The 27,705-nt window shown below is 37.8% G+C and overlaps 1 protein-coding gene across 4 annotated transcripts in view; it reads left to right on the top strand.

The window, feature by feature from the left end:
* Positions 1–27,705, top strand: part of TENT4A (terminal nucleotidyltransferase 4A) — a 57,713-nt gene that overhangs the window by 10,365 nt on the left and 19,643 nt on the right. For all 4 annotated transcript variants that reach the window (XM_039549043.1, XM_039549042.1, XM_039549045.1 and 1 more), the window contains exons 2-10: positions 4,462–4,585; positions 6,042–6,088; positions 7,040–7,160; positions 8,683–8,790; positions 9,498–9,626; positions 10,695–10,908; positions 17,376–17,502; positions 23,588–23,688; positions 23,940–24,112. In XM_039549043.1, coding sequence (XP_039404977.1) covers positions 4,462–4,585; positions 6,042–6,088; positions 7,040–7,160; positions 8,683–8,790; positions 9,498–9,626; positions 10,695–10,908; positions 17,376–17,502; positions 23,588–23,688; positions 23,940–24,112 — 1,144 coding nt within the window. The remainder of the gene's footprint in view (positions 1–4,461; positions 4,586–6,041; positions 6,089–7,039; positions 7,161–8,682; positions 8,791–9,497; positions 9,627–10,694; positions 10,909–17,375; positions 17,503–23,587; positions 23,689–23,939; positions 24,113–27,705) is intronic.

The raw sequence follows: 27,705 nt of genomic DNA, 5'->3' as shown, positions 1-27,705 counted from the left end.
ACCTTTAACCAAAAACATTGCAAAAGTCTGAGAATGTCACTTGAGTGTTATTTTAACCTAGACTAGAAGTATGTCTGCCTTTCCGAAAACAGTAAGAGGGGTAATTTTTTGATAAACAGAAGATGTTAATTCTGTTGCATAGTTCAGCCCGTAAGCAGCAGATGCTTGCTGTGCTTAGCAGTAATAACATCAGTGAATGGTAGGTTCCTCCAGGCTGTTAAAATTAGCAACCTGAATAATATAGCAAGTACAAGTAGCCTCTCTTCTGCATCCCTGTATTCTAATCTTTGCCATCTTGTATTAGGTAAGAGTACAGTTACAGCTTACCAACAAGTTTCTTTCCCAGGATTTCTATAAATACAGCAAAACTGTCTTGTGAAAAAGTTGATTGAAAGGCCTACATTTGCTAGCAAAGTAATACAATAGGCATCTTAAAATGTTATAGGAGATAGTTAGGTGCTGGGATGCTGCTGGGAGTCCAAATTCTTGAAGAAGCCAGAAGGGAATTGAGAAGATTGACTTGTCCATATGTTGAAGGAAGTTCTATAAAAAAAAAGTTAGGATGTTAACTTGTATCTGCATGTACATCATGTGCTGCAAATGGAAATTGTCTTACTAATGGTTAAAATACTGTCACAGTCCTGACTTAAGAAGTGCTTATGAAAATCATAGAGGCTACATGGACAAAAATACTTAAATAAAAACTATCCCTGTATTGGCTGGCTGAATAGTCCACTGTTATCTATTTTTTTCAGATGCCACATTATTCCTTCAGCTAGTAGAGAAGTTACTCTGGGATTAGTCCTGAATAGCATGCAGGATCTTATTTTATATGTATAAGAGCTGGGTTTTTGTGACTGTTCCAGTAACCTTATCTGAGCAAAGATGTTTAAAAAAATGCAAACCACTGTAACATTAAATTTTAAAAAAGCATCCCTGTTTTGAGAAGCTGCTTCAGGGTGAAACCCAAAAGGTAAAATGCTACAGTGGTTGTGTTGTCATATGCTGACTGTGAGTATAGCATTGATTCTTACCCAGAAGGACATAGACCAAGAAGATGATCTCTAAGAAGTAGAAACTGTTGAGTTAAGGAAAACTGGAAAGAACAAACAAAATAGAAGTCTGTTAAGACAGAGGGTTGAGAACCGGTTTGCTAAATGCAGTAAGACCCGAAAGTCTTGCACATCGAAAGCAAGGAATGTGCCAGAATCAGTAGGGCTCAGAGAGAGACATGAAAGGGCACCTGAGGGAAGACAGATCATGTAGCAAGAGCTAAGTGAACTAATTGCTTTCTGTCAGAGAAGGGCTTATGAGACTTCTCAGCAGAACTTTTCTTTGACTCCAGGCAACTGCAATTTTAAATTTCAGTAAGAGTCTGGAGTAATTTTCTCTTACTTCAGTAAGAGTAAATCCAGTCAGCAGAATGACACCTGTTGTACGTCCAAGTCTTGTCATATATGCCAGAGAATTTCAGAAGAATTAGCCATGAGTATGGCTTGAACTCTAAATGAGCTTTGATATCCAGACCTTTGCTGTTGTCCTGTGCAGATTGAAGCATTAAACCAAGTACTGCCTTGCCAGAACAAAGTAGAAAATATGAACCTGTCTTCATATTGAAAAGCAGATCAGGGAAGGAGGTGTAGACTAGTGATGAGTGATATTCTTCTGAGTCTTTCATGATGTGGTTAACAGTTGTGATGGTGTTAATCATCTGAAGAGAAGCTCAGTAGGGTATCAAAGTGAGGGTACTTGTGTGTTGGCTCTTTTTCTGAGCTTACTGATGCACTGAGGCTGCTTTTGAAAGGCTGTGCTGTGTATGGTAGAGGTTGTGATGCGTATGGGGACAGAGACCCCTTTTATTCTCCTCCTTCCCTAATACAGGATGGCTACTGTAAATGCATTTTTTCCAGGAATGTCTTGATCACCTGGAGTGGTTGGATGGGGCTGATACTATAAGAAAACAACATTTCTTGCATGAGCAAACATAAAGAAAGGGTCTAAGTGCATGTTTTGATAAAGGTAGTTGTATCTCACAGGGCTCATTTTCTTGAAGGATTCATTCTTAATCCATATTCCTGTGTTCAGTTTGATAACACAACTGCTGAATATTTTTTAGAAGAATGTTTGAGATTCTTTTTGAAGACTCTGTAAAAACCAAACATTTACAGGGTTGCTGGGTTAGCTGCTTAGAAATAACCAAAGGAAAGAATAAATTATTTATAATAAGGGAAGGTTACAAATAGAATTATTCAAGACTGTTGCTCGATGTATTCATAAATACCTGGAGGGAAGAAATGGGTGAGAAAAGGATAGAAAGGATAATAGAAAGCTAGAGCTCACTGCAGACAGACGCAGTGGGAGTTCATTGTTCATTAGATTATAAAATTGCTGGTAAAATTAAATTCTAGTAAATATAGAATCATGACTGAAGAAAAATAATTCAGTCTGAATATACCTGGTGGGTGGGCTTTATGTTGGTGATTTTGTTCAGAAAACACATTGAAGCTCCTTCATAATGGGTCTCTTTTAAAGAGCGGCTGTGTGCTCAGATACCCTCAAGTAGCAGCAATACTCACAAGTGTAGGGACAATAAAATGGAAACAGGTGTGTGTCCTGGACTGAATGGCAGAATTACATGTTGACTCTGTGTGTGTTTCTGCCCACCTGTCAGAAAACATGGTGCAAATTAAAAACAAGCCAAAGAAGGTTAGCAGTGATCAAACTTTGGAATTGCTCCTGTGGAAGGGGACAGAAACCCATGAGGATTGGTAGCTTGGGAAACTACTGCTGGTAGAGACAAATGGATATGAATTGAGAGCCTGAGAAATCTTACGTTTTGAGATGAACTGCCAGTAACAACTTTTTTTTTGCCCCAAGAAAAAACATCAGATAGCATCATTACCATGCAGCAGTTTAAAATAAAGCACTCTTTATTCTGATGCATACTTAAATTCTCATGGAATGCCATGAATAACAAAGCAGAAATGGACTAAAAGACCTGAAAAAATGCCAGATGAAATTACTGGAGGCGTGGAAGGCTGGCTGCCTCTTTGCTTTTCCTGCCTTTTCTTGCTTTCACCCTGTATTTGCCTACAGTAGATTATTATAGGCAGAAGAACAGACAGTCTTTAGTTTGTCCCCATTGCTGTTAGGTGTATTCAAGTGTTTTATTCATTGGTCATTTTGTCTTGGAAAGGTAGAAAAAAGCATACTTTCTATAAACAAAACAAAATGAGAGCTAGTTTGTATTTTCTGTCTTGCTCTAAAATTTTGGAATCGGTAGATTCATCAGCAAATTGAAATGTTAGTTAGATCTGCTGCGTAGTTAAATGTTCAGTTGTGGGTCCAGGCTTAGTTTAAGGTAAGAGAGAGGGCAAATGGTAATTCAAAATATGTATGCTTTTTGGAGGCATCTTTGTGCTTTGCTGCTAAAATCTCTTTGAGTATGGAAAGGAATACTGACACTTAAAAATTAGGCATGTGGTCTCCTGGAAGTTGCCTGCTAGCAGGGGAATTACCTAGTTAAATGAATTACAAAAGTCTCAGATGAAGAGTTGAGTTCTTCTAGAGATGTATTAAATTTTCATTTTGGAAGTCTAAGTATATAAACTATAGATTGATTTTTTGAGTTTAGGTCACTATTTGGATTTCACTACGATGTTGACTAGATCTGTTTTGTGAGTTAGTCAGAAATCTTAGAAATATGTCAACATCAAAAAGATGTTTTGGAAAAATGTCACAGCAGTAGTTATTTGCGTTTTTTGTTTGGCATTGCTTGATGTTTTTCTGTTGAGGGCAAACATGACATTCACCTGAAATCTCAAATTTGGCAGTAAGAGTTCTATAGTATTGGTAGGTGTGAAACACAATGTCTTAATAGGTGTATAAGGTTCCAGTGTCAGGACTCCTCATGTAACACTGGTATAAAAATACTTTACACTTGAGAATATATTTGACATTTCTCACTTTGACTTCAGTTGGAAGGTCACTCACTATATGAATGAATGGCTAATGAAGGGCTTGAATGTCAAAGGAATCTCCATTTGTCAAAGTGGACATTTTTACATCAAGAAATACTCAAATGTCCTTTTTATTGTCCTCTGCAAAAACCCATTAATGCCAGTGTCCTGTTTGTAGTCTGTGTAAACTGCCACATACACAGAAGTAAGAACTGCTGGAAGAATAAACCTGCTTGAAGACTTTAGTTGGTCTTGTGCTGCTTCACATTTGCATCATTATGTAGTTTTTCAGACTCAGCTTTGTTTTTTAAAGAAAATAATCATTAAGAATTGAATTTGGCCTTCACTGAGCCAATAAGAAATTTAGTAAATGTCTACTAGAGCTAATGTTCTGCGATTTTTGGTTAAAGGATGATATTAAATAGAGCCTATGGCCTGTTCCTTGTAAAATTTATTGTAATAGATAAATTGTCACTATAACTGATCCTACTTTCTCCATTAGACTACATGAAGAAATAATTGACTTCTATGACTTCATGTCCCCTCGTCCTGAAGAAGCAGCTATGAGAAGAGAAGTGGTAAAAAGGATAGAAACAGTCATCAAAGATCTTTGGCCTACTGCTGATGTGAGTGTAACTTAAGTTTTGATTTGCTTCTCTAGGAAATTGTGGAGCTTGGTTCACTTAACCTTGCTATTATCTTTCTTTGTTTTAGAAACGAACAGGTAACCCTTCAAGTTTAAGGCAATCGACTTAATATCACAGCTCTTGCAGTATTTGGAAATTTATTTTAAAACCTGGGGAAATTTCAAACCTAGATTTTGTGTTAATGAACTGACTATTTTTTTCATTTTGAGAACTGGGAATGTGAAGAATTGTCAGCTTTTAGTAGTGCATTTCTTAAAGTAAAAGCTTATTAAACTGATTGTCTCTGGATAATTTAATTTTGAATGTTAAAATGCCTATGTATCCATTTCTGCAAGGAGTCCTGACTCTGGATATTTGTAAATCAAAATATTTTACAAAAGAGCAAATAAATGTGGATTTTTTTTTTTTTTTGTATTCTTCATGAATTTGGCATTCAAGGAATTACTCTACCCCTACTGTAGTGGGAAAATTGCACTCCCTGAGATACATTGCAATCTAAGCTGGTGTAATTTCTAACACTTTGTTACCCAATGAATATGTCTGCTCATCCAAAAAGAATGTATTTTGAACTGTATTTCTGGCATCACCTTTGTGATTACCAGATTGCAGCATTGTCATTAACAACGAGAAAAGTGTTTCAGACCACTGTGATTTCATAGCCTTCCATGGCAGAGAGTGAGGGCTCAGGCCACAGCACTGAGCTAAAAATACTGTAAAGCTCATCTGCTTCATCCTCACCCATGTTTTTCCTTCATAGTGAGATTTTTCTACCTTGTGGAAATCAATATAAACTCTGAAAAGGCCCTGTGTTTCCCAGGAAAAAACTAAGTGAGCTTGTAAATTGGGCTTTGCTGTATTGGAGAGGGAAGAACATCTCAATTCTTTAGATGGGAAGCTCGCTGAACGTATTTGATGTGGCCTGTGGGTGTATCTTCATCATGCCTTCTTTTCCACACAAAAACACCTGCTGCTACTTTGTAGTTGTTCTTAACAGTAAAATCTGGAGTATTTATATTTACCTGAATTGTATGCTTAGATGTACTTGCTGCTTTTTAAACATAAAAATTAGGGAAAACTTTTCCCCTTAAACTCTTCCAATTTCAATGAAGCTGTCCTGTAAGGAAAGGAAGGAGTAGAAGGGAAGGAAATTGATAGAAGCTTGTATGTCTGTCAAACTGGAAATAAATAATGAACAGAGATTGCTTAAATTTATTCTCTGCTAGCTGAATTGGTAGTTATTTAATGTTAAAAAAGCCCAGTTTCCTCTAAAGTTGCATCTGTAAGAAAGAGTGTGTTTGTGCAGAGAATATATGGTAAAGTAACTTTTTTACTTGGCTATATCCTTAACAAGTTAAGAAAAGTATTAAGTTTTGTGAAAGTAAAAGGAAGTGAACATTCATAATTGCAAGATATTTTCCTGCTGTGTTCTTTTCAGGTCCAGATATTTGGCAGCTTTAGTACAGGGCTTTATCTTCCAACTAGGTAAGTAATAGTTTACTCTTATATAAAAGTTTGTCTTCTTTTAGAGAAATGTTAAATTTCAAAGAAGAGTTTAGACTGGAATGTGAAAACCTGTCAAACTTTCAGTAAAACGTTGATCTAATATTTCATGTGCAAAGGGAAGAGCTTTTGAACTTCAAGATTTGCAGTATGTATTTGATGTATAATCTTACTGCTCTGCTCTGTTTATTGACCCTTTGGTGAATTACCTTTTCTTCCTTGTGCCTGGGGTTAGTCTTTAGCTTTTTTTTTTTTTTTTTTTTTTTTTAACATACAGTGAAACTGAAAGTTTAATATTTCCCTTTTAAAGATTGTGTTTTGTTAAATAAGATGAATTACTGAGAATGTGTCCTTTATCACAGAGTTACTCTGTAAAGTCAAAAGAACCATCACAGTGCTGTATTCCCATCTTTCTGGAGAGCAAAACGTCTTACTTAATTTGGCATTTTATATCACTTAATGCTTCAGTTGGATGTGGAAACCTGTGTAGCTCTGTCTTAAAGACTATGTTGTCTTTACATCAATTAAATTTTCAGTAGGAAAGCACTGGAAATTTTATTTCTATGAATACCAATCACTGATAAAATTATTTGGATTATTAAAATGCCTGTCAATGTGAGTAGATAGGTGAGGCATGGAATTGGGCTGTGGAAGTCAGAGGAGAGGGAGCATGAAAGGTAAGAGGGAAAAGAGCTCAAAGAACTCATCAGAGTACTGGAAGCAGGAAACTAGAATGTTGCTTTGAGTCCTAAAACACCATGGACTCTCTTGCTTAATGTTCCTAGAAGAAACTTACTGGGAACCTACATTGCAAAGTGCAAAATGATCACCTTGTACGACTTGTAATGTGTGGAATGCCAATTGTACCATATTTTTTGGTAGTGTATTATGCTTTAGACTTAATGGATTTCGTGCTGTGTTGTTTTTGTCTAGTGATATTGATCTAGTTGTTTTTGGGAAATGGGAACGACCCCCTTTACAGCTGTTGGAGCAAGCACTGAGAAAACACAGTGTGGCTGAGCCATATTCCATTAAAGTACTTGACAAAGCTACGGTAAGTAATAGCTTTGGAATACTGAACTGAAAAAGAGACCTCTTAAGATGTTGGTGATAAATAGTGTTCTTAATTCATGAAGCAAATTATATTGTCTTAAGCTCTCTGTGCAAGATTTCAGTAGTCTATATGTGTTTGGCTATAGTATGGGCTCTTTTACACTGACATTGGTAATTCTGTGTACTGTGTTTGCCGAAGGCCATACTTCATACTTACATTATCAATAAAGATCTGAAAGTTAGTATTTGCAAAATATCCAGTCAAATAAGCTAACTATTTGCATTATGTTTTTCCACTGACCTTTGAGAGGAATTGGCTTAGCCATGGACCAGTAACTAGAGCTGTCTAGCTTTCAACAGGGTTTTCAGGTGGTATTGTTTCTGATGGCATAGTGAAGTGTTCCAAACCTAACATTGGGTTTTCCCTTCCAAAAGACACTACTTGAGAGCTTTATTTCATTTGTGACTCTGATGTGTACTATCTCTTCCGTCTTGTTAGCCTGAATCATGTTGACTGTTAAAAACTTAATGCATGCAAATGTTACGTTAATGAGCAAGTGATGTTTTCTCCAGGGGACTAAGGTGAGTATTCCAAACTTCTGTTTTGTGGTTCCCAAAACAGTCTTCCTCTTGTAGGCTCATAATATTCCTGTGGCTTTCATTAGAATAGCAGTACATAACGGTAGCTTTGGTAGCCTTTGGTTTACCTGAGAACTATAGGGATTTTCAGAACCTGTATTACCATTTAATGATGGAAAATGGTGCTAGGCTAGGCTTACAATTCTACTACCCCTTCCTTTTTTTTTTTTTTTTTTCTGATGTTGATATAAAATGATGCTATACTTCCGGGTTTTTTTGGTTTTCCATTTCAGATTAAAAATATGAGGAGTTCAATATAAAAATAAATGTTATCAGCTGAAGTTTAAGTTATGATTGTAAGATGATTTTGTAGGGCATTGCCTTCCAGGTAGTGGTGTGAAGCTGAACTATATATTCATCATTCTATAATAATTTATTCCTGCCATACTGCTACGGCTGTTTTGCTTTATCTCTTTTGGCTTTCATTTGACTCTGCATTGAACCAGTTCATCTTGATAAACCAGCAGGCGTTGCTTTCTGCTAGGCTGGTTTTCTGTCAGTTTAGCAAGTGAATGGTGCAGTGCTGGGTCAGAGGAATGCAGTTCCCACAGGTTATGCGATTAGAAGATCTCCTATTAACTGGAATAAGTCATTAAATTAAGTAAATTAAGTTGTTGTATGAAACACTGCTATTGCAGCTACGAAGGCAGATGGCTAATGGCTATGGGAGAGTATCAGGGCAATGGTAAGTTAATGTGGTTGTACATGAATCACCTCCCTAAAAAGCATTCACTTCTCAGTCAGGTTAGGATTGTTACCTCCTCTCAGACAGACTTGGTAGTTGGATTCATTGGATTGCTAATATCCATGGGTCTTGGGTAAGCTAGGGAATAGCACCAGTGCTGTATTTCTGGGGATTCATAATCTTGTCTAAATCTTTTCAGGTACCAATAATAAAACTCACTGACCAGGAGACAGAAGTGAAAGTTGACATCAGTTTTAATGTAGAGACTGGTGTGAAGGCAGCTCGATTTATCAAGGAATACATGAAGGTATCAGCCATATAGTGAATGTTATGCTACTTACCAAGGATGTGCTAGATGCTTAGCTAACGTTTTTTGGCGCAGCTTGAAAATTTATTGCTGAAGACTATTTTCATTAATACTGATGAAACATGGATGTTTTAATTTATTATCTGTTGGTGTCCATTCAGTGTTCCCTTTGAGTGCTAGGTGTTTGAGTGAATAAACCTGTACACTGTGGAAGGACTTCTTACAGTCATGTCTAGATCTGCAGATAGGTACTCAACTTTGCTTCTAAAGCAAGTATCTTTTCTTGCTTACCTTGAATTTAAGTGATGCTGCATTATGAATACTGTCTTGCTAAACTGTCAAAAACCAGTTCTTGTGTAGCTACACACTTAAAAGTTTCCTTTTATGCTCTGTAGTAAAAGTACTATTTAGAGTGAAAGCTTTGAGTATAGTAAGTGACACTGACATTCAAAGAAGGATGTAAAAATCTTGCTGTTAAGGTGGGAAATAAATTTGATATGTAAGGTCTTCCATCAAATAAGAATTGAAGTCTATTCATACGTTTCTGGAATAAAAACCCCCATGTTTTAGTTCTTCCTGTGGAAACACTGTATAGCACACCACTGAAAATATTTTTCTGTTAGATGAATCTTTGTGTATTGAGATTGTGTAGTTCTTTGTTTTGGAATGTTGACATTGTCATTGATTATACTTATTTTGCTTTGCAGAAATATTCTTTGCTACCTTACTTGATTTTAGTATTAAAACAGTTCCTCCTTCAGAGGGATTTGAATGAAGTTTTTACTGGTGGAATTAGCTCTTACAGCCTAATTTTAATGGCAATTAGTTTCCTGCAGGTAAGTCTGTTCCCTGTTTGTTTCTGTTCTTTGAAATGTTTCTTTTGAAACTTTTTGGGGTTTGTTCCTATGCCCTTTTATTTACTGTTTCTTTTGACGCCCCTTGCAGTGCTCAGCATTACTGTTATGGCTCAGAGTGTTTGACTGTTGAAAGATCCTGTGGACTACCTCTCAAACATCCAGGATCTTTTCAGTGTGAGCTGGAACAGCAGCAGGAGCCTTGTGAAAGGCGCAGAGGCTGTGCATTGCTCTCCACACCAGGGCCTGTACCTCAATCACCTTAATGGTGTTTCATAAATCTGCAGGATGCAGTTTGTCTCGTGCTTCCCAGACTACTGGTACTGCATGTGCAGAGTACTTATTTCTGTGTTTATTAAAATGATGAAATCCAACAGTCAAGTTGGTTTTTTACTTATATGTTGGTTAGGTTTTGACATCCTTAAGACTGGCAGATGCTGTACTTGACTGATGAAATAGCCAAGTTACAATGTTACAAATAAGTTACAACTTCTAAAATATTTTTGTGAGTGAGCCTTGTGCAGGTATCATGAAGTATGGGGTTGGCATCTCTCAGCAGCTGTGGTGGAAAACTTAGATATTCTGCTGCTGGTGGTTTTGACTGAAATATTACTATAGATTTTATATACCAAGTATAATAGGTGGAGATACAGACACAAACTGTGTTTCAGTTGGGGCAACTAGATTGCCCCCCACTTTCTGAAAACATTGAGTTTTGGATTTTCTGTGAAAAATTGGGCACTTTGTTACTGACTAGGCTATAACTTAGTATGCAGTACTTTTTTATTGCTTTTGACTTAGGGAAAAGAGTTCCCTAATCCTCAAAAAACTACATGAGGAAAGATGAAGGAATTCTTTAGCTTCCAGATACTGCTGAAGTGCTGCCCCCTCTCGGTTATGTCAGGATGGTTTAAGTACCTGAAGGGTGAATGACTCAGTTGAGACTTATGTGAAGAAATGCTTAGCTGTTTAAATGAGAGGTTTTTTTTGCCCTGTGTTATGGTCTGAAAACTACTAATTTTTAATAAGCAAAACTGGTTTGTGTTACAGCTACATCCAAGAATTGATGCCAGAAGAGCTGATGAAAACCTTGGAATGCTTCTAATAGAATTTTTTGAACTCTATGGAAGGAATTTTAACTACTTGAAAACTGGTATTAGAATAAAAAATGGAGGTGCCTATATTGCCAAAGAAGAAATCATGAAAGTCATGACTAATGGATACAGACCATCCATGCTATGTATTGAAGATCCTCTCCTGCCTGGTAAGACTGTACACTTCTTGCAGTGTTCCAGAGATCTGGCTCAGCTTGTGCTCTCAGCTTGCGTTAGTCTGTCAAACGAGTTAAGAAGCTGCACTGGAAAGAGGCTGTTGCTGGTGTAGAGGTCCAGTCAGGTAGGAGGGCTAAGGGGTATGGACCTGAGGTCTCCCAAGATTCTTAGCCTGAGTAAATTGGATTACACACAAACAGCACAGTTGCATAATGCTGTGGAGATCCAGAACTGTGTTGAGTACGTAATAAGATTCTCTGACAGCACTGAGAGGGTAGTGAAAGAAAGAATTCCAGGAAATCCTGGAAGGGGGGTTGTTAGCAGAACAGTTCTCCATTGTTGGCTGTGAGAATGAGATTGGAAGGTATAGCTTTTCATGCCACAGGCTGTGGTGCCATATTTCAGATAAATCACATGTATGGGAAAGAAAGGCCCCAGATGCAGAACCTGTCCTGCAGGGCAGTGCCACAGAGACTGCACAGGAGCAGGGGTGGCTATCTGTGAAATCCAGCTGAATGGTGGTGGTGGTGTGGAGAGCGCTTTGAACAACTGGCTTCTGGGCTGCACAGGGATCTTTAGAGAATGCCAGTCAGAACTTTGGAGTTGTATGTTCATTTGAAAGTACTTAACGCAATTTTTTTTTTTTTTTTTGATTTGGTTTTGATTCAGTAACCCTCAAAATAATCAAGGTTAATTTTGGCTAAGTGCCTCAGGAAAATTTCCAGCTTTATAGTACTCAGTTTGTATTCTATTTAGACTGCCACAAGTAGCTGAAATTCCAAACCAGCTTTTTAACAAAGTCAATTTTCAGTTAATTTGGACTTCAGCACTAGCATTTTTGGAATGTAATTGGCAGTGAAAGTCCATACTGTCACATCTTGTGTGTTGACTGCTTATGTACAGCACTTTTAAAGCAAATACCATGGATCAGGAGCTGAAGTCTGGCACTTTTCTAAATACTCAATATGCTGAATGTTCATAGTTCCCCAGAAGAGGTTGCAGGCTGTGACACTCATTTGTCTAACCATGTCTCTGATATGTTTGTAACTCAGTTTGTGTCCATCATGACTCTTGTACTTGGCCAGGCATAGGTGTGATTGTGCAGAACTGTCACTGTCATTGAGATTTCCTTTAGGAACTGTGTACTTACTTGTCTGAAGACCCATGTGAAAAGCAGCATGAACCACAATTGTTTAGAGTCAAAAATCTTTACTGCCCTCCAGTTCTGTTCCTTTCTATCTGCTGAGGACTGAAGGAGAACAAATTGCATGTGCTGTGCAGTTTTTTAAACACTGCTTATAGTACTCTGGAGAAGAAAAAAAAAAAAAACCAACTTTCAAGTCCAGTAGGGAATCTGAACTGTTCCTCCTAGCATTAATCTTGCAGAAACAAAGAACTGTAGTTTAGAATAGCTGTATGCTATCAAAGAGTTGATAAGAATTAAATTTCTCAAGAGTTTGTATGAGCTGAGATAATGTAATTCTTACAGGAGATAGTGTTTTGGCGATGGAAATGAAAGCTGACAATATTTTGAAGTTATCTGACCGCTGTGTCTCATAGGGATATTTTCTAGCAGCTACCACAAACCTTCAGAACTTTCCTGATGAAGCTAGGAGGAAAATTACATAGAACATATAGGATGACTTTTTGAATCAGTTCTGATGAGTACAGCTTCCTTAGTTCCAGACTTAATCACATATTCCTGCAGTATCTGAAATTACCTGTCAAGCGTGTGTTAGTAATGTCTAGAACTGTGTTAATTAGTTTAGTTCTGCTATTCCTTCTGTCCCAGTACAAAAATCTTTTCCAAGGGTTCAGGTCCTTGCCCAGTTGACAAGTCATCAGCTCTGATTAGTTTGTGTTCAGATCCACTCAGTGTCTGACTCTGAGGATTGCTGGCAGTACTGTGAAGGAGATGGGAACAAGTTATTTTGATAAAGCGTGGGCACAGATATCTCGACTTAAATTAGCATAAACTGCTGCAGAGTTTTACCCCTGCAAACCTGTGTTTGCACTGTATGCACAAGTTTTTAATTTTGTTTTTCAGTCTTTTTTTTTTTTTTTTTAGCCCGATCACAGCTGTCTCTAAAGCTCCTGTTAAGCCTTGGAAGAATATTTGTAAAGATGGCTTCTTAATGCAAAAACGAGACAATACAGGGATAAAAAAACCCCTTCTTTTTAATTTATCAAAGATTATCAAAGTAGAGTAAAAGTGGCTCCTGTGAGTGTATGCACTAGTTCAACAATGGAATACTGAAGGGTATAACTCATAAGAATAGCTTTAAAGTAGTCTTGTAGGGAACAGGAATATGTTTAGTGGGATTAATTTCTTTAAGTTGGAGGAACTGGTTTTTATTCAGCATGAAGTGGTGAGTGATGTCTGGCTAACAGATGAAAGGTGTCATCAGAAGGATGTGATACTTCAGTTGTACCTGCTCATTACCTTCAGTTAGTTCCTGGATTTGGAAGGCACAAGCAGCAAGCTATTGTGTTGTATTGGTTGTAGTGGGTTTTGCTTAGATTCTGGTAGGTACTGTGGGGTTTCCTCAGAGATTCTCATTGTGTGCCAGAAGATGATAATTTCTGTGATTTAAGAACCAAGATTCCAACAAAGATGTTAGAAGTCTACAAGTGGAAAGTTTGTTGAAGTCTGGATTTGAGTTACCAGACTAATGTAGTGGTGATATATTTTGAAGTAATGGTTTATACTTCATCTTTGTACATAGTCTAAGATCTTTCATCTTGAGTTAGTGTCCTAGGACAGGGTAATGAGATGAAAATTATTCTTTTAGCATTATCTAAAGGATGGAGTTGCCATAAACTTATTGTAGCTGCACGATTTCAATTTCTCAAAGCACTTGCCCTTTTTGTAAAATATGTAAAAAGTAAAAGAATTTATTAAGGAGAAGTGCAAAGCCAGGTGCTCAGAAGTTTGCTCACAAGAATATGTTGGAGCAGGGTAGATGATGTCATCTTATAAGAGGTTTGTCTAAAGTTGGTCTAGCGGTATCCTCTATTGGAAGACATAACTGTTTGCAGTTGACAAATATTTTAATCTGTGGTTGTAAAACAAGCTTGGCACTTACTCAGCAGACTGTTAGGGAGGCTTGTTATTTTATACCTTTATGAATCAGGTGATTATCAAAGTCCTCCAGTCATTTCTGATGCTCAGAACGGAAATGATTTTGATCTCGTTTCAGACTGGTGGTGGCTAGAGTAGCTAAATTGCTACTTTTTAACACCCAAGTTTAAAACTTGGAGTTCCAGCTGTGCTGCTCCTTTCATGAGACAATTTGTTCTTAATCCTGAATTGCTGTGGGCACTAATGAAAGTTCTAAACCTTACATTCAATGTCTTTTCTTTGAAAAGAGACTCTTTAACTTGCAGAGTTTATTATGCTTCGTGTTGCTTGCTTCCGCATCTTGATAGGTCACAAGTACAGGAAGTAAATAGATTTGAGATTGGCAGCATCTATTGAGATTATCTCTTCTAGCCTTAGCAGCTGCCCAAAATTATTCATTGCAGCTTTTCAGTATCAGCTATTTGTCATTAGAACCTGCAAATATATATGTTTGTGTGTGTGCATAAAACATATGTGTTTATAAAAATACACAGATACACTGAAGTTAGCATTTGAAAGAACCTCTTTAATGCTGAATGTTGCAAAAAGCTGTTTACTAGCTAATGGCTTAACATGAATGGGTCTGCTTCAGTCCTAGCTCATGGTCTTACCTTTACCTTTTCAGGCCGTGTTCTTAAAACTGCTTCAGGTAAAGGAAGGCTACCTGATGGAGTGGTAATACTGATAGCAAGTGATGGAAATTTTGGACATGCTCCTTTAGGGATGAAGGCTTTGTAAGAAAGAATAAGGATTGAATTATACATGAAATCACACACCATTGTTATCTGCTAATGTACATCTGAGGATTGAAGTATGTATGATTTTTTTAAAGAGTGACAGCATTTGGGTTGCGTGCTTTAACTGATCAGTCTAGATTGTGACAAAAGAAGAATGCTCAGTTATGTAAGACATGGCTCTCTAATGAGAGTGATCTCTCAGAAGAAAATCTGTTCAGGATGGCAAATGCAAATGTGGGATCTTCTGGCTTCTTTAATATGTTGTTTTCTGGATTGGGTAGGGTCACCTCTATACATACTTGACAGGTGCAGTTCACAGTAGCTCCATCTGCAGCCCAAGTCAGAAGCTCTGCAGACTGTATAACTGATTAAGACCTGTTAATTCAGACATTTTTATGAACTAGTTACAAGTGCAGAATGAGGCCATCCAAGAACCTATGTATGGCATGAGCTATTCTGCCTCTGTTCCCAGATCTGCTTCAGTCAAGACTCAAAATACAACTTCATTGATTTAAGCTAAACTGCCCAAGTTTACTGTAAGGGGTTTAGGGAAGGCTTATGATTTCTTTTGCTGGCACAACAGAGGAGGTAGCGACAACTGATGAACGGAATAACCAATATTTTGTGGCAGCCCTGTCTTCATTTTGGTGTAACTTTATGCAGAATATATGTCAAATGTACCTGCCTAGAATTAGGTTAGACTAAACTAATACAGATTGTTTGAGTGTGTATTCTTAATTCATTTTATGTGAATTTATAGAATCATTTAGTTTGGAAAAGAGCCCTAACATCAAGTCCAACAACCATAGATGGACTTGAATTTAGTGGTAGGTGCAATTATGTCTGTTTAGCCACTTGTATGTATTCCATTTCTGTATTGCTTCTCAATTTAATTCTCTTACATGTATATGTTTAGAATATCATTACGTGGCTGGACACAAGTGTCCTGCCTCTGAAAAACCTATACTGAATTAATCATTACTTTTCTAGTAGAATTAACATTGTGTTCTGATTTTGTGACCACTGAAATATCTTGGTCACTTTTCAGCTGCCTTTGGACTCAGTCCTTCGTGAAGTCCTCTGTGAAGAACGTTACTGTGTGTTTCCTCCTAGAGTCACTGTCCTAGGCCCACACTTAACTCTGCTTTTACTTCAGAATAGTCCATTAGTAAAGAAACCACTTGGAGAGGCTTCTGTAACCTTGAGCCTAGTGGCTGTTGGATGCTGCAGCAGTGCATTCAGAGCAAGATACTCAGTTATGTCAGTAAACAGGAAGTATTTCTTGATCAATTTTTATTTGACCATGTGAATTACTGGAAAAATTCTGTTTTCCCAAAATGCTGTAATGTTTTCAGTTAATTTCCATTGATTGTGCTTTTGTGTTAGAGTGGCATTATGGTCGGAGAATTTTGGAAGGATTAAAATGTGTAAAACCAAGGCTGTGTTTTTTTTCCTCTGGATGGCAGATCTCAGCATGTTTGTCTATAATGGTTTGCTGGACAAAACATTTAGGGGAGTGAAGGGTTCCTGTAAAGTCAAATTCAGCCATGTTGGATTTAGTCCTCCAAAGGATGGATTCTGTCCTTTACCCATCAGTTTTTCAAAGCAGATTTTTCATTGATTTCTTTTATTCATAGGCCCTAATCTGATTTTCATATTTGGTGGTTCATCCCTTTCTAGTGTTCTCACAGCATTTCACACATCATTCTGAAAGAGGGAACCTTTCACTGTAAGCAGTTCTCTGCCCACTCAAGACCTAGTCTGTATTTTATGCAATTTGAGAGCAGTTTTATTGCTTCTTAAATTGAGTCCTGACAGTGAATTTTGGTGTTTGGTGCCAAATACATCTACAGAAAGCCCCCAAATGCTTTTTGCTAGTAATAGCAAGATCGTTCTAGGTATCAGATGGGGGATCTGTTCTTGTACATTGTCACTGATACAGAAGGTGTAGCATGTTCCTAACTGCTGCAGTTCCTCACATGGCACTAGATTTGGAAAGAGTTCCAGTTAAAATGCCTAAAAAAGGGCAGTTGAGAGTGCCACAAACTTGATCAAAAAACAATGCTGTAAAAGCTTCTGGTATCTTCTATGATAGATTTTTGAGAAACTGGCTTATCCTGTGGAGATAAATATCTGTATGTGCTGGTTTTAATCTGTTGTTTTGATAAGGTTAAATAGGGTTTGATGTGAGTCTGTTTGACCTAATGAAGATAATGTGGTTACACAGGTGATATTTTAAACTGAATTTGGCCTGCAGGAACTCTACTGGTAAGTGAGACACGATGCTTTAAGCTTGGTAGGTTCCCTCTTGAAGACAGCTCTAAGAGCTTTAAGCTGATCTCTAGGCTCTGTTTCTTTCAAACGCTATATGTGAGTATTTTAAAAGTGGTAAATTGAATGCATAATGTTAAGTGTTATTCCTAAGGTCAAGTTCTTTTGTTGAGATAGGCACACTTAGGTGTTCCTGATGTGGCTAGGGTGGGATAACCAGTTTAAACAGAGTTAAGCTTGTATTGTTAAGGCTTCTGAGCTTTAAGTCTGAATAATTTTTTGGTAACTGATATTAAAAAAAGATGATCTGATGATTGTCACATTATTTCAGGAAACGACGTTGGCAGAAGTTCTTACGGTGCCATGCAAGTGAAACAAGTTTTTGATTATGCCTACATTGTTCTTAGCCATGCAGTATCACCACTTGCAAGATCATACCCAAATAGAGATTCTGAGAGGTAATTAGTTCACTTTTTCAATATCCATTTGTCTGTGTAATCAGTTAGGAATGTTTGGGTCTAGATTCATAAAAGGACTATTGTTATTTATTGTTTAACTGTGGCTGTATTGAAATCTGCACAGAAATTTAAGCTGCCCAGGGATGTGAGAGTGCAATGCCTCAATGTGCAGCATTGAAATGAAGAGAGTGTGATAAAACCCAGGATGAGTCCAATGTGAGATTCTGTTAGACTGGAAGGGAGCCAGAACATAATTGGTCTTTCCTCAAACATTCTGCTTAAAGTATTTCAAAGGAAGGTTTGCTGGTTTAATGTTTAGTATGATGCATATCTGTATTGTGGCAGAAAGAAATGTGTGTGGTCAAATTGTTTGTTCAGACAATTAGAAAACTAGCAACAAGGCTAAGAATTTCCCTTTTAATACATGCCCCCATAAGCTGTTTTAAAAGACTTGATGTGTATTTAAAAATTAAAAAAATAATTCAAAGTACTATATAAAAAATATTATTAGAATCAGTTCAGTTTGATCATAATCTCAGAACTGCCATTAAAAGTACCATATTTCTAGACATGCCATTTTTAATGCAGTTCTTAGTGTCTTTTATAGAAACACAACCAGTACTTTCTGAGCTCTCACCTTCACAATTTCTGCTTTTTGAAAGGAAGAGGAGAAAGACAATGAAGGCATGGCAGCAGGGTGATATTTCCATTCATGTATCTGCTCTAGCACCTTTTGTTCTAAGCCTCCATGTGAATTTGGGCTATATCAAAGGATGTCTCTTCCCTGAGACTTCCCTAAAATCCCAATGGCTTTGAGCTACCTAGCTAATCACAGGGAGGGATGGCTGTAATGTGTCACACAAACCGTCTTGATACAATTAGAAACTCTAGTTATGATGTAAACTTCCAGCATTAATGTCATTGGAAGGTGAAATAGTTTTCTTCTTTACATCAAAGTGGATGGAGTCTTTTACTTGTGAGTTTAAAACTGATAGTAGTCCTGTAAATCCTTTAGGTTTTCAGTGGTATTAAATTTACAAAGGTTGGGACCGCACTGTGATGGAGGTACAGAAGGAGTGGTACAGTGTTGCATGTTGACATTTGAGACTGCTGGCTTAAGATATTAAAGGTCACTGTTAAATGTGTATTGGCTGACAATTCTTGGTACTAAATGAAACTTTTTTCTTACCCAAGTACAGATAGAGTAACTTAGGGATATTCTGGAAGTTTGCTTGTCTTGGGTCCTGGCCTCCATTAACTTCTCTGTTTTTTTCTGAAGGATACAGTCTTTCTCTTATGAGGTATCTGTATTTACTACAGACATCAAAAAGTGTATTTGTAAAGCATTTAATGGGAGCCTCAGGTGTCATCAATACATGCACTTTTCATGGACTTGTACTTGTTACTGTATCTGGGGAAATGTTTGAATTTTGTCACAACTGCAAACCTGTGGAGCAGTCCAAGCAGTGGTGTTCAGGTGTTATGTCCAACCTGTCTGCGAGTTCTGGGCTGTCTGTGCCAGTGAATGTCAGAACCCATCATGCCACTGGCTTGTTTGCAAGAGGAACAGCATTCAGCAAAGTTCTGTACACAAATACTTCCCCTAGCACCAGTGTTGTCAGTGCCAGAACGGCTTGTAAGTGGATGATGAGCTGTTTGGTAACAAGTTTGTTGTAGAAATCAACAGTCCATGTTTGGTCTCAGTTAAACTTGATGTACTTGGGTAATCCGGGTATGTTTGTGGGGCAGAGTGGTCCATGCTCTGTATAAAGACCTTTCTGGTGGCCTGACCTAAAGCCTGGCTGTCAGGGAGCTCTTTGTCCTGATCCATTTTTTCCCTTTTCTAGACTTGTTAGTAGGTAGGTTAAACTACAGCAGAACTGTAACTATAAACAGTGGGCTCCATTTGAGACCAGGGACTGGCTACATGACATTCTACTAGAGGGATCAGGAGTAAATGAAGAGTACTTAAAAGGATAGGAAGTTGCAGGAGGCTGAACTCCCCAGGCTGAGTTTATTGAGTTTTGTCCTAATTGGGGCCAGTGTTTTCTTAAGTGGGATGGTTTGTGCTTGAACTGTCTGTTGGGTTTGAATTCAGATTTCCTCTTTCCAGGGAAGGTTTCTGTGTACAGAGTTCTGTTTCATAGATGTCACTCTCAGTAGATTTCACATCTTTCTTGGTGATCGTTGTGATTCTTTTTCAGGGTCTGACCAACACAGATGACCAAATGTCTCCGTTAATTTAAGGCTTTCTAGACAACTGCTGCTTCTGATGTTCCCAGTGGGGAAAAAAAAGTCAGATTTTATTCCTTCAGCAGCATAGGCCTTTTTCTTCTTCATGTTCTGTAGTAGGAGGTCCCTCAGAATAATAAGGGATAGATTCACATCACTCTTACTACCATCTTCATTCAGGCTTCCAAATAGAACATGTGAGATGTAGTGGGAATTAAAAGCTATCTTCTGTCCTGGAAAAGCTTTCCAGCTGAATACTGAAGGTAATTCTTACAGCTACAGAAATTACTTTACTGTTTTGTCCCCAGTCAATCCCACCTGTCCCCTTCCAAGAACAGCTCAGGAGAGCTTGATTGACAGTTTGGTTGATTTTATTAGAGCTAACAGCTTCCTGTCATCTTGGAAAAAGAAGTTTCCTTTTAGGAAAACAGAGACTGATCCATTTTGAACTTGTACAATTTGTATGCAAGGTGAAGTTTGGTGTTGTGTCTTCAGCCAAGGTGATTGAAAATCATGATGGATTTCTTAATATTTAGGGCCACATGAGTCTAGCTCAGTTATGGACAGGATATCTCCTGCTTAAGGATTGGTGTCAGTATGTGTTTTGAACAGCTTTCATATGATCTTTGGCCCTAGCCTGTCTCTGGGAAAGAGTGTGCATCTTAAGTGAGCTCACCTCTTTAGTCTGTGAGGAATGATATTTTCATAGAATCATTCAGGTTGGAAAAGACCCCTAAGATCATCAGGTTCAGCTGTTAACCCAGCCACTGCTATGTTCACCATTAAACCCTGTCCCTCAGTGCCATATTTACATGGCTTTTAAATACACCCAGGCACAGGAACTTCATCACTTCCCTGGACACCCTGTTCCAGTGCTGGACAACCTGTTTGCTGGTGAAATTTTTCCTAATATCCTATCTAAACCTTCTGTGGTGCAGCCTGAGGCCATTTCCCCTTATGCTTTCACTTTTACCTGTTCATGTGGAGCTTGACTGGACAAAACATATTTGGTTTTGCTGAATGTGATTTCATCACTCTGATCCTTTTAAGAGCGATCTTAAGATTGATTTGCCCAGTAGTTGCGGTGTAATGAGAGTTAGAAAGTGTCCCTGTGAACCAAGGTCTTGCAGTGTGTAAGAGGAGGAGCGTCTGAGTTCTTACTATAAAATAAGCTAGGCCTGTAAATATCTTATTCCTGGTCTTACTGTATGATAATATTAAGGGAAAAAACTTAAAGGGACATCTTTCTCAGGAGAGCTGTCTAATTTTACTAACCAGTTAACTGTATTTTTTCATGTCTTCCAAACAAGCATCTTTGAAGAATTGTTTGTCTCAGACACTAGTAGAAATTTTGGCCGCTGTCAAAATAAAAGCCCCAAATGCGTGAAATTTTCTCATAATGAAGGCAAGGTAGATGAATAGGTTTTTTGTTCCTAAGTTTCTTCAGTGTTGAAAACAGATTTAAGCACAATTCCCAAATACTTGTTTTAAGAAATTGTTCTTTGAACCCATGGATATGCTTGAGTCCCATACATAGGAAATGGTGTTCTTTGAGATCGGTATCTGGTTTGATCACGCTTGCTTCCTCTTCTTTGCTGCTATATGTCAGTATAACCTTAATCACCTTTCAGTTTCTGATGTCTCATAATGAATGCTTTCAATTTTGCTGCGCAAGCAATGTAGCATGGATCTGCCTTTGGACTCCTGACCTTATAACTGAGTGAATTTCCTTTTTTCTACCTTTATACCAAAAAAGAGAGTTTAGGGCTTTGATCTCCATGCTCTTTGAAAGAAACTGGTGGGAGAATTTATTCCCCCATTCTGTGCATGCAGCTCTGCCACAATTGTTGGTGTAGCAGTCGCTTCACCTATTAGGCCTATTTGATAGCAGGCATTTTTAGTATATCAGTCACCCAGTCTGATAAAAATACCAACCTGTATTGTTCATTTTGCTTCTGGTATATGAAATCGTGACTCTTGATTTAGTTCCAGGAAAGTTCTCCAAGAAGCATCAGGCTTGACAAACTCCTTATATATATCAGCTTATGTTACTCAGCCCATGTTCACTTTCTGGTTCTAAGGCCACAGCTGGTGGTAGTTTTAAATTTATGCATTATCCTGGAGTAAAAGCTCAACTATTTCTGAAGGCTAATTCTCAGATGAAACTTCTTAACTGCAAGATTTCCTTCTCTGTCCTGGTGCTGAAGAGACCCAGTCTGGTGCATGTTTGAGTCCCATACTGACATTCCTGTCTTGAGAACTGCGAGGGCCACAGCTGAATCTCTGCATGGTCATCCCTGTCTTCATTCTGTCTCCTCTTGCTCAACTTAGTTTTTGAGAAACCCGAACTGCATTGAGTATTCAAAATGCTGCTACATCATGGGAGCATACATACATTAACAAAATGTGATCCTCTGGTTTATTTGTTCTTTTCTTAGTGTGCTCTGCTTAGCTCTTGAATGTTCCCAAAGAATCATCTGTTATAACCCAGAGCTTTAATTTTTAAGTGGTGACAACCACACCTTTAATCTGCATGTAAAATTCAAGATTTTATTTTCCAGCATGCATCATTTTATCTACATTACATAAATAGAATGGTGGATGACATACATTCTGTCCTAGTGGCTCATCTGCAGCTATTGGACTTGTAATTTAGATTATATAATTTGGTTCAATGTTTGCTTAAAATGCTGGGCTGACTTTTTTAGTACTAACAGTAACATGCCTTTAAAGCTGGAAGACTGACATGGAACATGTGGTGTTTGGTCTTGCATGAAATAGTAATCCCTAGGACAATAGAAGTATCACTACTTCAAGTGTTACTATGAAACCTAGTAAAGGTAGTCTAACTATATTAGGGTTTTGTATGTTCTACCTTCCCATTGTACACCTAAACCAAAAGAAAATTCCAGTACAGGTACCAGGTACCTTTGTGATGCAAAATACAAAATGAACTTTAATATAAACATTGAAGATTAAAAAAATTAACATTACGTGTTCCAAAGTGGTAACTTTGCACAGCCCGTTTTTGTACAATAGTAATTTCTTCATGTGTCTTGAGCATGGAGTTTAAAGTTAGTGTTTCAGTGACTAGTCTCTGATGAAAAGAAAGCTTGAAAATTTATCTCTCAAACAAGAAGACAGCTCACTCCTGCTCAAGAAGTACGATTCAAATAGCTGAATGTTGGGAAGGTGTTGGAAAAACACTGCTTTGTTGATAACTGGTCACTGTTCAGCAGGACCAGGTAAGCTTTTTCTCTGAGCCTCTTACTGTTACGAATTTATTAAAATTCTAACTTGTTTTGGAGCCAGTCCATTTCTTGTTGCACTACCTCACGATCCATGGTACTTCCTTTATACTTGTGGGGGCCGTAACACCTTTGAAGTTGTTTTGTAAATCTGGAAGCAAGGATTAGTGAATGACTCTCTCCAGACAGCCAGTCATGGTGCTGGGATGTTCATGTTTTCCGTGCGTCCCATACCTGTTTATAACCCAGACTCTGTGGAAAAACTTTCTGTATGGAGAAATGCAAGAACCATAAATTGCTTTTATCAAGTGCACTGTTACCAGCATGTACATTCTTTATAGTTAATATGCTCTCCATTTAGAAATACAGAGTAAAAATCTTACCTATGTGTCACTGCTTGCATGTTAGTATGGTAGAAGAAAAATATGAATATAAGTGGTGCTACAGTGGATTAAATGGTGTGCTAAAAAAAGGAAGGTTCAAAAAGATTCTTTGCTTAGGGATATCTTAAACTGACTTTTAGCATAATTTGGTAGCTTGTTAAAATGCTTGCAAATATGTAACCAACAGTCTTTGTTTAATACTTAATTGAAAAATTTTTTTAGCACATTAGGTAGAATCATCAAAGTGACCCAAGAAGTGATTGACTACAGGGCCTGGATTAAAAAGAAGTGGGGGAGCAAAATTAATTTATCACCTGAACTTGGTAGGTATAGCAGGAAACCAACTTAAAATTTTTTCTTGAATTTGATGTAATTCAAAATACTCATGCCTTGAAATTAATCATTCAGATATACAGGAAAAAAATAAAAGGAACTTGTAACTTTCTAACCCAAGATTAGTTTTCTCTGAGCCTGTTTTTCAATTAGCTTGTTAAACTGCAGCTCTTCTTAGACTTCAAGGCCCACGTGTTTGTATTCTGTGCTCTTAAATGATACTTATGTTTTCTGTTAACAGATAATAGGTTGAAAATAAGAGACCAGATAGCTCTCTGCAATGGAGAACAGCAGCAGAACAGAGACTCTGAACCACCTTACAATCAACACTTGGCATTGTCATTGGCCAGTACACAACAGTTATCCTCTGGTTCATCTGCCTCTTCCGTGTCATCACTCTCCAGCAGTGACATTGTAAGCTTTTTCTTTTAATGGGTTAAACTAGTAAGTAGCAGAGTTTATCTTCAAAGCCTCAGTTGATATGATAGCAGTTAGTGTGATACTATCCCTAAGCTGCTACAGCAAATCAGTAATGTCCCCTGCTCAGAAAAATTATTGAAATTAAATATTTTTCTAATTAAATAGAATGGGTCTTATTTCCATCCTAAGTCCTTGGTACCCTTTGTGGTAGTAGTTAGATGTAAAGAAATATAACAACCCAATTTAACAGTAGCTAATTAAGCAGAAGAGTAGAAATGTCTTCATATATTCTTCCATTAAGCAAAATCTTCCATTGTCAAATTCTGATCCTTGTTCCCCATACCTGAAATTGAACATGACCATTAAATTGTGCTGTGAAGGTGAATAATACTCATTATTTTCAGCCAAGCAGTTAGTTCATGTTTTAATGGTGACAGGGCACTTGCATAAAGTCTTGTCAGCTTCCTTATTTGAAAGTAATTGCTGGGCTTTATTATAACTTCCTGGAAGAGGAGGCTGCAGTCTCTTGAGGTATGTTCCCAGATTCTTTAAGGTTCTGCCAGGTGGTTTCATTTTGGTATAAAGTTAAATGAGTGCAGAATTGGGCAGTGCAGATTATAAAGCACAGCATTACAAGGCATGAGTGGCTCACTGTACATCTTCTGAAGCATTTTGTCGTAGGTAGAGGCAGTGATGGAACAAGATGTAATATGCAGTCAACTATGATAGTGAATAACTGGATGATGCCAAGAGAGGTCCAAATACCTGTTTCTTGGCTGCTTTCAAAATCTAGTCAAATATGGAATTAAAAATTGGGAATTGTATTCAACAAAAATTTAGTAACTTTTGAGGGACAAGCACTGCCATTATATGTTCTGGTTACTTCCTGTAATTACTTTACGCTACTGTTTTTTGGTGTTGAATTGCCTTTTTATGCCACCTTCAGTAAACAGGACAAATGTTTTAGTTGTACCATCTGGCTAATGAACAAAGAACAGCATGATACTTGCCAGTGACACTATTAGCCATGCTCCTGGTTTAAGTATATCAGTGGGAAAGATTTTGCTGTAATAAATTTTATGAAAAAATGCAAGTATTTCCTTATTAGATTGGGAGTGCACAGTATTATGTGGTGAGTCATTATGAACTCCCCTTAGTCCTGTTTAACCTGATGTTGAAGGTGAAACTTCATTGCCTGATGCCAGAGAAATTAATGAAAAGGGAAAAGAAAGCTCTCAACAAAATAGAACTGAAATCAACTTCGGCATTCACAAAGTAAAAGGAAATGCTACGTTTTCTAACAAAATAAAAAACCATGTCCTTGTGAGAAAGGCCAGGTCATATGTCCTTAGCAGACTGTGGTGGCATGTTATCTTAATTTGGAATGGAATGGTAGGTTTCTGACAAATGACTGAGTTCATCCTACTCTTACTTGGATGTGTGAGGAAGAGCAAGTTCTGGCTGAGCAGTCCTGAGCTGCACCTGATTCAGGAAGAGAATCCTATTCCGCCATAGTCAGGTGATCTGTGCCATGATCTGGCATAATGCTGTGCCCAGGTTGCAGTAGAGGAACATCTGGCATGTGTGCCAACTTGGTGTTCGTGCCAAAACTTCTGGTGCAGTATTAATAGGCATGATGTGGTGAGCTTTGCTATCAGCTTCAGAAGAAGGTAATTATGACTGTGGTGCATCTCATCACTTTGGAGTTACATGTAGTGTTACCTCTGATCTTGTGGGAGGCTTGTTCTTTGGGAAGGATTCTGTTTTTATTTAAAGTTAAATCCTCTAAACTTTTCCGATACTGGAAGACTGAAGGCAAGGTACAGATTATAAAGAAAATGCAGGTGACAAGGAGACCATAGAGTTACAGCTTACTGACCTCTTCCCAATAATTAAAGTTTTATTTTAATAGCAAGATGTTATTCCCTATGTTGCTATTAACCTTAAACACAAAGTCTACATTAAGACATTGTTTCAGGAGGTGCATTTTTCATGACTGCAGAATATCTTTTGCTGTTTATGAGGTGCAAGATCGTATCTGCTAAATTGGAGGGACTAGATAGCGTATTTGCTTTTCTACTTACTGCTAAAGTTTCACTGGTAATAGTGATCAGCTGCATCTGGTCCTTTCTGAGTTCTCCTACTAATATAATAGAAGTCAGCTTACTTGTGTTGAGGAAGAGGTAATAGACTTGGAAACTTGTGACATTACTTTGTCACGCTGCCCCTTTCCAGCCATCCACTCCAGCACAGTAGTAGTTGTCTTCTGAAATCATCACATCACTGTTCACTGGTGATAAGTCTGGAGGTCCTGGCGTGTGTTTGTCAACATGTCCTGGAAACAATATTGGCAGCATATATTGAGTGTGCAGGCGTTATCAGAGCAGTGCAGTATTGCTCATAGGGATCCTAGAATTTTTATTAAACCCTATAATTGGATAGTTGGTTGCAATACAGCATGCTCTATGGTTTTTAAAGATTTGCTTCCTTGGAGTTCTGACAGCATTACAGATTTTGCACTAATAATCTGTAAATATGACTCAGCAGCTGAATAGATAAGGGTTCTGGTGTCTTGGACTTGCGAGTCTGTCAGCTGAAGCAATGAGTATAGATTAATTCTGGCAGCAGGAGAACAGGTTTCAGAACAAAAACAAGGAGCATGTTTTTCTCGAGACTGGATTGGCATTAACCAGAGCTAACATTCAGAAGCCAACCTCTCAATGGCTGTATATGCTCAGAAAAATGGAAGTGTAGGAATATAAGAGCCTACAGTTACTACCCTGAGTTCTCCATACTGGTGGCAACCTTTTGAAGATGAGAACTTGGGTACCACTGGGGAACAAGAGAACTGCCTCTTTCTTCTCTTTCCCCATATAATTTAGATTTATGTGCTTTTTCTCAGCATACCATCTGAAACTCAGGAGGATGTTGGCTTTCATGTTTGCACATCTAGGATTAGCTTGCAGGAGAACACACTTCTGGGCTACTGTCTACACAGCCCAAAATTGGATCTAACGAGACCAAATCATAATTTGAACAAAAGGTACCCTTTTACGGATTTCCCGGAGTAGCAAAGCTATTTACAAAATGCCTTAATCTAGCACTCTCTGGCCAATGAAATTCTAGCCATGCTGTCTTTAGTAGGTGTCTTAGCCAACTGCAAAATCTTAACCACAAAGGGCATCTTTTCAAAGGGCCAGTAAATTTTGGATCAAAGACCTTGTGCAAGAGAAGCCTGTTCTTCGGGTGTCACTGTAACTGTTAGTGGGAGACCTGTTCAGTTTATGGGGCTGCCTTACTGCACGTGTCAATACAGAGCTCTGACTCACTCACCAGTACTTCTAATACAGTTCTTCTCAAGATACTGAGTATTAAAATTCCTGCCTTGTTACCTTGGATCTGTGAAGAATGTAAATATTAGTGATCAGGAGCAAACTAAAGAACTCATATTAAAAAAATCTTATGGATACAAGGAATCTGGTTATCAGATCATATTAGACTGTACACATATTTTTCTCAATTATGTTAATTATCAAACTGATCTGTGTAGTAAGTCTTCTCTCAATGAAGCTTTCTGCTGATTTCAA

The sequence above is a fragment of the Corvus cornix genome, chromosome 2 (genome assembly GCF_000738735.6).
Source record: "Corvus cornix cornix isolate S_Up_H32 chromosome 2, ASM73873v5, whole genome shotgun sequence".
Lineage (NCBI taxonomy): Eukaryota > Metazoa > Chordata > Aves > Passeriformes > Corvidae > Corvus > Corvus cornix.
Note: the sequence above shows the minus strand (reverse complement) of the source record. Positions and strands in the feature narration are given on the sequence as shown.